Genomic DNA, 11,324 nt, shown 5'->3' on the forward strand with positions numbered 1-11,324 from the left:
CCCCCTGTGCCCCCGCAGCCAACCCCCTGTCCGGCAGCCTCTCCACACACTCCCTGGACCAGCCTTACCTGCACCAGAACAGCCACAACGCCCCGGCCGAGCTCCAAGGTGAGTGGGAACCAGGGGTGTGTGGGTGCAGCCCCGGGCTCCTGCAGGCTGGGTCTCCCAGGCTGAGCGCTGGCTCCCAGAGCACCCTGGGCCTTGCTCTGTGCCGGGGAGACCAGCCCAAAGCCCGGGATACTTTGTTTCTCTTTCTCTTCTAAGGGCACAGAGGCCCTTCTCCCCAAAACTCTCAGACCCCAGTACTCTAAGTCCTGTTGGGTCCCTTAGTCCCCCGCACTCCTCAGAAAGGCCTCTGTGTGGACCCCGGGGACAGCAGGCCCACCGATCCAATCCCTGCCAGTTCCTCATACGCTGCTGGCCTGGGCAGAACCGGAGAGCTAGGCCTAGGCCCAGAGCCCCTAGCCCCAGCCTTTCAGGGTCACCCTGCAGGCCTCAGGACTCTGTTTCTCGGGACCCAGGTTTTCAGGCCCCCAGGTCACCAGACCAGGCACAACTCCCATTCCCATACCCCACCCCAGAAGGAGGCTGTGCCTTCTGGGCCTAGCAGGGAAGGGGCTCAGCTGGATGCCGGGGTTGGCAGGCTGCAGCCCATGGGAGGCAGGAGCCTGAGGTAGGCTGTGGGGCTGCCCTGCTGGGGCCGGTTAAGATCCCGGCCTCGACTGCCCCGGGCGACATGTGGTCCAGGGGATCCTACCGAGGTTCTCAGCGCCTGCCTGCCGCTGCTGCTTGCTGGCCTGCTGTGGCCTCTCTCTCCACCCTGGCCAGAGTCCCGCCACGGAGGTGGTGTCGGAGGAAGTGCAGGCGCTGCGGGCCCTGTCCCATGGCCTCCCTCCCCGTTCCCCTGCGGCTTAGGGAAGTGCAGTGTGTGAGGCTGGAGAGGCCTGGGCAGAGCGAGCTGAGCTTGGGGAGCAGAGCCTGCGTCGCTCTGGATGGTTCCTGGGACCTCTGGTGGCTTGTGGCAGCGGTGTGCGCCCGAGCCGGGCTGAGCCCCCAGGGCCCGAGGCAGTGCTGCTTCTCTGCCCCGAGGCCTGACCCCCTCTAACACCTGTGCTCCCCACCTCTGTGTCCCCGGGCCGGCAGGCATCCCCAGGTATCATTCACAGTCGCCCAGCATGTGTGACCGAAAGGAATTCGTCTTCTCTTTCAATGCCATGGCCTCCTCGTCCATGCACTCGGCCGGCGGGGGCTCATACTACCACCAGCAAGTCACCTACCAAGACATCAAGCCCTGCGTGATGTGAGTGGCTCAGGACCCTCCCGGCACTGGCCGGCGGCGGGGCCGGGCAGCCACTGCCAGAGACCGCTTTTTTCTTGAGGTATAACCGTCAGCAGGAGAAGGAGTTCGGCCGTCCCCGGCCGATCGTTTGGAAAGAAATCCCGGAGGCCCAGAGCCAGCACTGCGACGTGCGCTCTTCGACTGCCCCATCCCCTCAGATCTTTAGAGCTTGTTTAGGACGGCGGTGGGGATGCCCAGTGGACGGTGGCCGTGGGGAAGGAGCATCTGTCGTCGGTCCTGTCCGGGCTGGCCGGGCTGCAGAGGTGCAGCCGGGACAACCTGCAAACCTGCAAAGGAGAATTCTGCCGAGAGCCCTCCCGGCACCCCTGGCCGAGTGGCGGGAGGCTTTGACGAGAAAGGCAAACGAGGAGACCGATCATTATCAAATACTTTTATTTTTTGGTTGAGTATTTATCTTTTTATTTTTAACTCTTCCGAAAGAATGTCTTGGAAAGCACCAGCCTCCCGTTAGAGTCCTCTTTTTGGAAGAGGGGAGGGGACCAGGCCCGGCGCTGTCCTGCCCCATCTCTGATGCCTCCTCCACTGACACAGGTGGATCTTTGTGCGAATAACTTGTGTTTCTGAAGCCACTGTTCCTCTTTAGAAGAAAACAGAAGGAGCCAAGAAGCCGGCCAGCTCGTGCGGCTGTCCAGGCCTCTGCCGTCCCTGCCACCTTCCCCTCCTCTCACTGTTTTGAGTTTCGGTTTTCCCTTGTCTGTGGGTGTTTTCTCTCTCCCAGTCTCTACTGTAAACTTTCTGGTCCCAGGACGAAGCTAATGCGGCCAGAGGCAGGGACGGGGAGGCCCGGGACCTCGAGCTCCTCGTCGCGGTGACGCAGAAAGGTTAAGGCACTTTTAAAATTCTAGCAAGGCTCTGTCTGTTATTTATTCTACTTTCTTTCCCTAATAATCAAAACCCCGCAAAGGCTCCTCCGTTTATCAGTATTAATGGTGTAACTTTGTTGGCAATATTTGCCATGTAGAATTTGTTTTAGATTTCCATTGTAAATTTGAAACAAAGACCAAACCCTGTAAAAACAAATTTCCATATGTTTTATATAAATATATATATAATATGAAGGACTACCCCCCCTTTTTAGTATTTTGGCTGCTGGGGTGCAGCGTTTGTGACACGTATTTTCATTTTCCTTCTGCACTGTATAAAATGACGATTTGAGGATGTTTTGCCTTTTGTGTATTTTTTTTCCTAAAAAAAAGAACAAAAATAAAAATGTGTAACATTTGTACGTGGCCTTGTGAATTGTATCAGCTAGAAATAAAGTCGCATAGGTATTGTACTGGGATTGGGGTTGCAGGATATTTCTCGGGTCCCACAGAAAGGCTTTGATTCTCCAGATCTTCTAAGGACTCAGAATGTGGGCAATTTGGAATACCTTTTTCTTGTTCTTTTTCTTTTTCGGCTGATCCTGCTCTTTTCACTCTTCGTTTCACGTTGAAGTAAAATCTGGACAAGAGTAACTGTTTTTCTTGGCTTCTGTTTTTTAAGAAGAACCTCTGCCCCTCTAAATGTCATTTCTCGTTAAAAAGAAATAATGAAATGTTTAACGAAGGACTCTGATCTTTTTTCCCGTGGGGAAACCAAGCAAGCCATGCACGTACGTGCGCATCTCACATACGCGTGGTGTGTGTTATGTACGTAAATGTATTGATGTGATAGATACAGATATAATTTTTTGCTAGCCCAAGACCAATGCGAATGTTACTTCAAGCTTCAACATTACTGGCCCCACATTCTAGCTGTTAAAAATCATAAAACAGCTTCAAAGTTTTGTTTTGGTTTGGTTTGGTTTGGTGGTGCCTTATACTTGGTTTTCTCAAACGAAAATTGAGTTAAATTTGAGCAAGAAAAGGGCTACTGGAGGGGAAAGCAAGGTTATAGGCAAATTTCCAATCCGGCAATATTTCCCTCCTACATCATATTTTTTTTCCTCTCTGGGGAAAAACAAACAGGCTTGTGTCTTCTCTTGACTGCCCTTCTCTGTTCCTATTCAGCTACCTACGAAAACAAACACAGTAAGTCACATTGTCGCGTGACCCACCCCAGTGTCTGCACTGTGGGGTCTCAGTCTCCGAACCTGTGTCTTGTCAGAGCTGACATTTTGGACGTGGGGACATTTTCTCCAATGCTGTTACATCAAAATTATCAATAATCTGGCCCAGGCAATGAATGTCCCAAGCTCACAGCTGTCTATAAAATAGATATAAAGCGGACAAGAAGAAGCCTGCGGCTTTCTGCGCCACTGCTCCGAAGGCAGGAGCGCCCCACCTCAGGCAGCCCCTGCGCCCGCCCCGTCAGCCTCCCTGGAAGTGGGGCAGGCACCGCGTCTCCAGCCCCTGCTCCCCACAGGCCTAGGTGGTGCACCCCATGGTATGTCCTGGGGTGCCGAGGGGCCAGAGGGGGGCTGGGACCCCGCTTCCTGTCACCTCCGGCCGTGTTTTCCTTTCAGCAGTGTCTCCCACGTTACGGCTGGCTGGGCGGGTGGCAGAATCCCGAGAACTTGTATGGGGAAACGGGCCCAGGGTCCCTGGGGACCAGGCCCGGCTCAGTCCAGGCCAGATCTGCCAGATCTGAGGGTGAGAGGGAAAGTCTGACCTTCCAGGCTCCGGGCAACCCGGAAGGGCTGATCGGCCGGCGGGCGGAACTGCCCCCTCAGCCAGCACCCAGTCTGCCATTTTGGGCGCCCATGCTGCAGGCGGACGGCTCGGCCCTCTGTGGCTTCCCCAGGGTGCTGTGGGCCAGGGCTTGTCAGTGGGGTGAAGCTCTGCAGAAGCTGCCCTGCTGTTCAAGGTACAGGCTGGATCCAGAATCACCTCCACCTGAAAACAAGCAAACTGCTACCACGCACAGAGCCGGAGTCTGTCCTGGGAGCCATGGTCCAGCCGTACAGTCCCAAGTGCCTGCGCCCCTCTCCCCGTCCTAAAAGCCCCAGAAGGAAAGTGACAAGAACACAGACTTCTGCACAGCTGGTCTGCTGGGGATCTGAGCCTGTGGCTGGGCCCAGCCGCCCAGCGGCTTGCTCCCCGGAGCCTCTCACGGCCTGGAGCCGTCGCCCCCATAGAGCTCGTGGCTCTGTGCTGAAAAGCGCCCACCAGCTCTGTCCTGTTATTACCACTGCTCTGGGGGCCGGAGGCCTCAGATGGGCAGGTGGGCGGAGGGGTTGGTACCCCGATGGAGTCTCCATCAGGAGGAGGCCTGAAAGATGCAGCTGTGTCCCTGACTCACCACACCTGCCCCAGCAAGTCCTATGCCTTGGAGCTGCGGCTGCCTCCTGACTACGCCGTCCCCTGTGGGGCTGGCAGCGGTAGATGAAGAAGTTGGGCTCCCAAGGAGCAAGAGGTCGCCCAGCGCCCTGACACCCAGTCCAAGGCCACAGACTCCCCGCACTGGTCCCGGCCTCGTGGGGTGAGCAGTGCCTTGTGTTGGTTCAGGCAGCTGCCCTAAAAGCTCCAATCACCCAGGCATCCCGGCTTCCTGCCTTCCCAGGGGGGCCCCACGCCCACCCAGGGCTCAGCAGGGCGAGTTAGAACAGTGGGGGCCCCTGTGCCCAGCTCCACAAAGCCCCCAGAATGCTGCAGGAGTGGGCAGGGGACTGGGGTTCCCCACACGGGCACCGGGAGGTGGCCCCCCATCTGTGGTGCTGCTGCCTGCCGGTCTGCCTGTCCTCTCCCCATGAGGGCACTCTCCTGGCCTCTGCTGCCCTCTCCTGCCCGGAGCAGGCCTGGTGGTCCCCAGTCCTCCAGCGGCCTCCCTCCTTTGGGGGATTGGGGGACAGCCTGCAGAGGAAGCTGAACCCCGACCGGGAGAGGCTTTCTGATGTCAAAGCCCCGTCTCTAACCACGGAAGCGTGCGGGGGGGGGGGGGGGCGCAGGGCAACAGGTCCATATGGGAGCTTGAAGGGGCTGCCTGCCTCGCCTTCCCTGCACTCTTCTGCAGCTCCTGAGGGCTACACTGGGGGACACCCTGGGCTGAGCACACAGCCACACATGGGCCACTAGGGCCACACATGGGCCACCACATCCATGCAGGGTGAGACTCGGTGACTGGCATTGTTCTTGTCACCTTCCTCCTCCACCATCTCCTCAGGCCCTACCTCCTGGGCCCCACACATGCCCATTCCCGATGCTGGGCAGAGTCTTACGGGTAGCTCCAGTGCTAGCACACAGTGGGTGTGCGGTGCCCCAGCCAGGGGACGCTGAGGAGCCAGGGCCACCTGGTGGGGCAGCGGGAGAGAGCTGAGCACTGGCCACTGCCGGTGCCCACACGCCAGTCCTGCCCTGTGCATGTCATAGCCCTTGTGCCACAGGGTGGGGTGCAGCAGCCAAGAACGGGTCTGCGGAGTGCGATGTGCTGGGACCGCGGCATCTGACCAACTGCAGCATCCACGCAGCATCCTGTCATGGCTGTGTGAGGCGGAGGCGTCCCAGAACCCACTCTGGCCAGCACAGGCCGTTGGCGGCTTTCCACACGCCAGGCAGCCCTGTCAACCTCTGCAGGGCCTCCTGGTCCCAAGCCCACCCTCCGCAGAATGACAGGAGGTGGGGACTCTCACCCGCTTAGGGGAGGCTCCTCCAGGTGGCCTTGGGGACGGGAGGATGCAGGTGCCCGCTCAGCCCCAGGGCTCTTTGCTGTGACTTCCACCCCAGGATGGGAGCTCAAGGTTGTAGACGGTGAAGGAGGAGGGAAGGCTCAGGGGACCCCAGTTTCCCGTCCAGGAAGCAGGACGTCTAGCAGGCCAAGGACTGCCTGGCTGCGTCTGCGGGGAGGCAGCGCCACCTGCTGTCAACAGGCTGCAGCTGCTGGGCCAGGAAAGTCCTCAGACTGACTTCCCAGTCCTGGAATTCAGCCCCCAGGGGCATCGTTAAGGGTCTCAGGCTTTGGGGCAGGGACTGAGCTACTTTGGCCCTTTCCCGATGACACAAATGATAACTCTAATCTCAAATAGAAACCAGTTCTTCAGAAGGACAACATGGAAGTCACAGTCCCTTCAAGCTCTGCCCTAGCGGCCACTGGCTCAGGAGGCATCGCCCAGACCCATGGCCCCAGGAGAGACGGTCAAGGGCCAGTGGCCGGAGAAACCAGTTCTTCAGAAGGACAACATGGAAGTCACAGTCCCTTCAAGCTCTGCCCTAGCGGCCACTGGCTCAGGAGGCATCGCCCAGACCCATGGCCCCAGGAGAGACGGTCAAGGGCCAGTGGCCGGAGAAACCAGTTCTTCAGAAGGACAACATGGAAGTCACAGTCCCTTCAAGCTCTGCCCTAGCGGCCACTGGCTCAGGAGGCATCGCCCAGACCCATGGCCCCAGGAGAGACGGTCAAGGGCCAGTGGCCGGAGGATTGAGTTCGAGTCCTGCTTCCACTGCTCCCTGCCTCACGGGGCTCTACTCTGCGCTAAGAGGGGAGACAGAAGCGCTCACTCCTCACAGTGCATCCGTGAGGAGAAACTGGGCGAAGACAGTGACTTTGCCTCCCTGGCCCGAAGCTGGGCGGGTAGCGCTCCCAAGGACCAGGGAGGGACTGGGGCTCTGCTGGCTTTGGCACAGGGCCCTTGGGAGCCACTCGTTGTTCCCTGGGCCCGGCTTGCAGCTCCCCGCAGAGCTCAGGGCATAGTGCGCACCCCAGGGTGGCTGGAGTGTTTGGTTTGCTCACAGCTCAGCACCTCGGGCCGGAGTTTACAGCTTCCAAACCTCCACAGAGTGAAGTGTCCACAGGCGCAGGCACACGTCCACCCCATCTCAACTGCGGAGATTTATGGCCCTGGGCAATAAAGGCTTCCATTCACAGGGGAAATCCTGCCGGGAGAGGGCACAGGAGTGCGGCTTCCCACTGCAGCGCCTCTGCTCTGCTGTTGGAAAGGTTGTCTGGGAGGTGCGGTGAAAACCCCACCACCAGGACCCGAGGCGGGGCAGGCGGCCTGAAGCCCCGGCCCTGGGTCCTTGTGTGCAAAAGCAACGAGTGCTGGCCCCCGCAGGCCCAGGGCAGGCTGTGGCTGCTGTCCCTGCTCGTAGTGACTGCAAATGAGGGTGCCAAGGCTGGACACTCCTTGCAGGCCCCAGAGGCGCAGACCTGGCCTCGTTCTGTCCCTGTCCCGCTGCCGTGGGGCCTGGCAGAGCCTCCAACCCCGCTTTTCTCCTCTACACAGCACCCTGGCTTTTGCCTCTTTCTAGCCTCGGTGGCAAGGTGAGAACAGCCCAGGCTGGGCAAGAGAGCAGTTACCTCGGCTTCCCTCACTGGGGGACAGTGGGGCCCACGCCGGCTCTCGAGGTCTGAGATGGAGGACACTCAAAAGTGACCACAGGTGCATTTACAAGGCACTAACAGACACTGCAGTGAATGCTGAAATACAGAAACATTTTGTTACAGCAAAGGACACATCGTCACGAATCCCACTCAAATCCCCTCCCAGCGTCCCGGCCGCTTTCTGCAGCAGCTCTGGGGCCCTCTCGTGAGTCTTGCGCTGCGTTGTCCCAGCTGCCAAAGATGTCCGGAATCAATTCAAAATGTTTTCCTTTTGTGGTCATTTTGACTTGAAGAGCCAGAAGCCACACAGTGGCAGGTCCAGTGAGGGAGGGCACAGCATTGTTCTTATTTGACGGGAACTGATGTGAACGTTCTGAGCCGATTCAGGACACCGAGGCAGCTGTAGAAAGACACTTGGGACAGAGGACTCCAGAGCGGCCTCAGAAAGCGGCCAGGAGGGTGGGGCGAGTGGGTGCGAACCTGGGGGAGGATTTTGAGGGCATTCGGGGCAGTGCGTCTTTCACTGCAATGGATTTTTATTTAAATATTTACCATACCTTTAGATTACCCCTTATAAATGCCTGCGTGGATAACTTAGTATCTAACAGAAATATAAATTGCTATGTGAGCACCACAGTTTCAACCATTATCTGCGACTATAAATGAACTCGTCTTAATGTGGAACTGAGCACCAGCTCAGCGGCATCAAATGACAAACGTCGTTCATTTCAGTCCCATGCGTGGCAGGGGCGCGCGGCTCACTGGGGTTCCTTCCACACGGTGCCCTGTGTGCCAGCCTTCAGCTCTCTCCGAATGGGCAGCAAGGGTGGGGACGCCATCTCCCTTGGGCACGCTGCCACCAACTGGCGCAGGGTGGCTCCCGCCGGCCTCGGGAGGCCAAGTTTCTCAACACCCGCGTCTGAAGGCCCGGTCAAGGGGAGCTGCAAGGGCAGAGCTGGGGCCCATGCTGCGCTCTCTGGCTGGAGTAGGCAGCGCCCAGCCCTCCCTCTTGCCCTCACGTCGGGCTGGGCAGACACCCTGAGAAGCCAGGCTCTCGCACCCTGGGGGTGTCCTGCCGAGAACAGACGCAGGGCAGGGAGCCGTGGGTGCCTTGGGCAGGCAGTCCGGGCACTTGGGGAGCCCAGCAGGTCTGCTCCCAAGAACGCCAGGCTGGACATGGCCGGCCACAGTGCGGGGCCAGCACCACGTTTGTCCTCGGCGCATGGACGGGGTCCTGGCCCGGCCCCGCCTTCTTTCCCTCCACTGCCACTCCTGTCACGTTCTGTGCCCTCCCAGGGATTTACTGCCACGGCTGCCCCCAACTTTTTTCTTTGTGGCACTGGGGATTGAACCCTGAGCCCTCACACTGAGCTGCCTTCCCAGCCTTATTAATTTTTGAGATGTGGTCTGGCCAAGTCACTCAGTTGCCCAGGCTGGGCTCCAACTTGTCATCCTCCTGCCTCAGCCTCCCAGCATGCTGGGATCACAGATGTGCGCCACCACACCCAGCTGAGTTTTCTTTTTTTTTAAGACCTACATCACTAAAAAGAAAGTGTGTCTGAACAGACATCTGACAAGGGGCCTGCTCCTGGCCGGGAGACTGTGCTCTCTCCTTGCATCTCAGCAGAGTAGGTTTGGCAGGCCTGGGTCCCCCAGCTGCTGAGCAAAGGGTTGGCTCCCCTTGAGGCGACAGCGGCCTGGTGGAGAAGTGGCCGTGCTGAGCCGCAGGGTGGTACCTGTCACCCCAGCACTGCAGGAGGCTGAGGCGAGAGGTGCCCCAAGTCTAGCTGGGGCAACTTAGCCGGCCCCTGTCCCCAAAATCAGAGCTGCAGAGAGGGCTCCTGTGAAAGCCCTGGGCTCGATCCTGAGCATAAAGATGGGGTGTGCTGTTGGACCCCATTTCTTCGAGGCACAGATACAGTGTGAGCCAGACAGGACAGCTGGGCCTGCTGGCTGTGCCGACGGCACCCACAGCCCCGACTGAGCACTGCAGAGTGGATGGGCCGGTTTCACCCAGGAGCAGTCTCTGTGGTCAGCTTGGTGTCTCACCTGCCACCGTAACCATCACAACCCAACACGTGCAGGGGACAAAGGGTGAGTCCCCGCCTAGACTCAGGGTGCTGCTCCTGAAGCCCTTTCCTGCCCAGCATTAGAAAATAGTCTCTTAGCTGGGTGTGATGGAGTGTGAAGGCTGAGGCAGGAGGATCTCTGCAAGTTGGAGGCCAGCCTGGACTACACAGGGAGTTCAAGGCCAGCCTGAGATGCACTTTTCTGTGTGGCTGCAGTTTTCACACTCAGAACAAGTTCACGGTTCAGACTGCACCTCTTTTGCATTGGCTTTGGGAAGAATCATGTGGCATGATCTCCCTGCTCACGGTGCCATGTTTATGTGCTGCCTAGTGACTTTCACTTTTAGTTTCTAAGAACCTCATGGCCCCTTCTGAGATGGCCATGGTGGCCTATATGTCAGTGGCCTCGCACTGACACCTCCCGGGGACCCGGAGCACAGAGAGCACAGGCCCTACCTGCCCCCGGGTCCAGGGGGCCCAGAGGGCAGCTGTGTCTGCAGCCCACGAAGCTCAGCCTGGGTCATGCTGACTCCAGGGAGGAGGGGAGCAGGGCCCGCAGTGGACGTCACGGGGCTTTGTCTTTGTGGGTACAGGGGATTGAGCAGGGCCTTCACCCTGAGCTCCAACCCAAACCTTTTTTATTTTGGGGGGACAGGGTCTCACTAAGCTGCTATAGTGAGCAGCCTGGGCTCAAACTCAAGATCCTCCTGCCTCAGCCTCCCAGAGTGCTGGGATGACAGGCCTGCGCCACCCCCAGTACACAGGAAAATCAAGTGGTGGTGACCAGATGGGCCTGAGGAGGAGGAGGAGAAGGAGGAGGAAGATGCACCCCCGGTCAGCTGTGACCCAGCACCACACAGGAAGGGGGACAGAGGACCAGACTCTGTGCTCACCCATGGAGCTGAAGGTGACCTTCTTAGGGTCCAAAGCAGCAGCTTCTGCAGGTGGTGTCACCTCCGGTGGCAACACCGCTCCACACTCAGAATGGAACCCCATGCCCATGGGAACTTCACCACGCCCTCACACGAACTGTGCCTCACGATGCTAATGAGTGCTGGGGAGCCTGCCATCACATCTGCAGCCAGAGCTCCTGCCTCGTGTGGACAAGAGCTGCCCCTCGAGGAAGAAAGAGGCAGTGGGAGGTCTGAGGGCAGATACATCTGGGGCCATTTCTAGCTTTCTAGTACCACTTCCTATGAATATAAAGTGATAGGCTGCCACCGGCCACTTGCCTAGCTACTTGGGCTGTCTTGGTCGGGCAACCTGGCTCCCCAGTGTCAGGCGCGAGCACTTATCACTGTGACTCTCATGTGAAGGCCAAACTGGCCTTGGGCAGGCTGGACACAGCTGCAACATTGGGTCAGGGCCATGTGCCTGCCTCTGCCGTCCAGAGTCCAGGATGCCTGGGGACTCTGGGGCACAGCGGTCACTGTGGGGAACAGGAAAACGGGGTGAGGACACAGTGACCCGTGGTTGCTGTGGCCAGGGCCTGACGGAGCGGGAGCCTTCTGCACAGCACAGCTAGGAAGGTGCAGGGGCTGCGGGGGACACACGGCTGCAGAACAGTCTCTCCACCTCACTGTGCGCCCACGGGCAGGGGCGGCAGTGTACCCCTCAGAGACGCCGGTGACCGAGGGGCCGTGTCTGTCCAGTGTGGC

General features: G+C 58.8%; 3 protein-coding genes across 3 annotated transcripts in view; 1 reads left to right on the forward strand and 2 right to left on the reverse strand.

The window, feature by feature from the left end:
* Foxf1 (forkhead box F1) overlaps positions 1 to 2,551 on the forward strand; it is a 4,852-nt gene extending 2,301 nt beyond the window's left edge. Inside the window, exons 2-3 of the mRNA XM_033757915.1 lie at positions 1 to 108; positions 1,144 to 2,551. The exon at positions 1 to 108 is cut by the window's left edge and continues 771 nt beyond it. Coding sequence (XP_033613806.1) covers positions 1 to 108; positions 1,144 to 1,304 — 269 coding nt within the window. The 3' untranslated portion in view covers positions 1,305 to 2,551. The remainder of the gene's footprint in view (positions 109 to 1,143) is intronic.
* An 886-nt stretch (positions 2,552 to 3,437) lies between these two features.
* On the reverse strand, positions 3,438 to 6,450 carry LOC104864517. The gene is made up of 3 exons (XM_010627495.2): positions 5,499 to 6,450; positions 3,784 to 4,176; positions 3,438 to 3,547 (listed from the first exon to the last, which is right to left on the reverse strand). Exons 1-3 carry the CDS (start codon positions 5,748 to 5,750, stop codon positions 3,503 to 3,505), a joined length of 690 nt encoding a protein of 229 aa, XP_010625797.1. The 5' UTR covers positions 5,751 to 6,450; the 3' UTR covers positions 3,438 to 3,502.
* Positions 6,451 to 9,217: 2,767 nt separating this feature from the next.
* Positions 9,218 to 11,324, reverse strand: part of Mthfsd (methenyltetrahydrofolate synthetase domain containing) — a 19,708-nt gene continuing 17,601 nt past the window's right edge. The window contains exon 9 of the mRNA XM_010627616.1: positions 9,218 to 9,333. Coding sequence (XP_010625918.1) covers positions 9,218 to 9,333 — 116 coding nt within the window. The remainder of the gene's footprint in view (positions 9,334 to 11,324) is intronic.

Source organism: Fukomys damarensis, unplaced genomic scaffold, assembly GCF_012274545.1.
Source record: "Fukomys damarensis isolate Sample0158 unplaced genomic scaffold, DMR_v1.0_HiC HiC_scaffold_32, whole genome shotgun sequence".
NCBI lineage: Eukaryota > Metazoa > Chordata > Mammalia > Rodentia > Bathyergidae > Fukomys > Fukomys damarensis.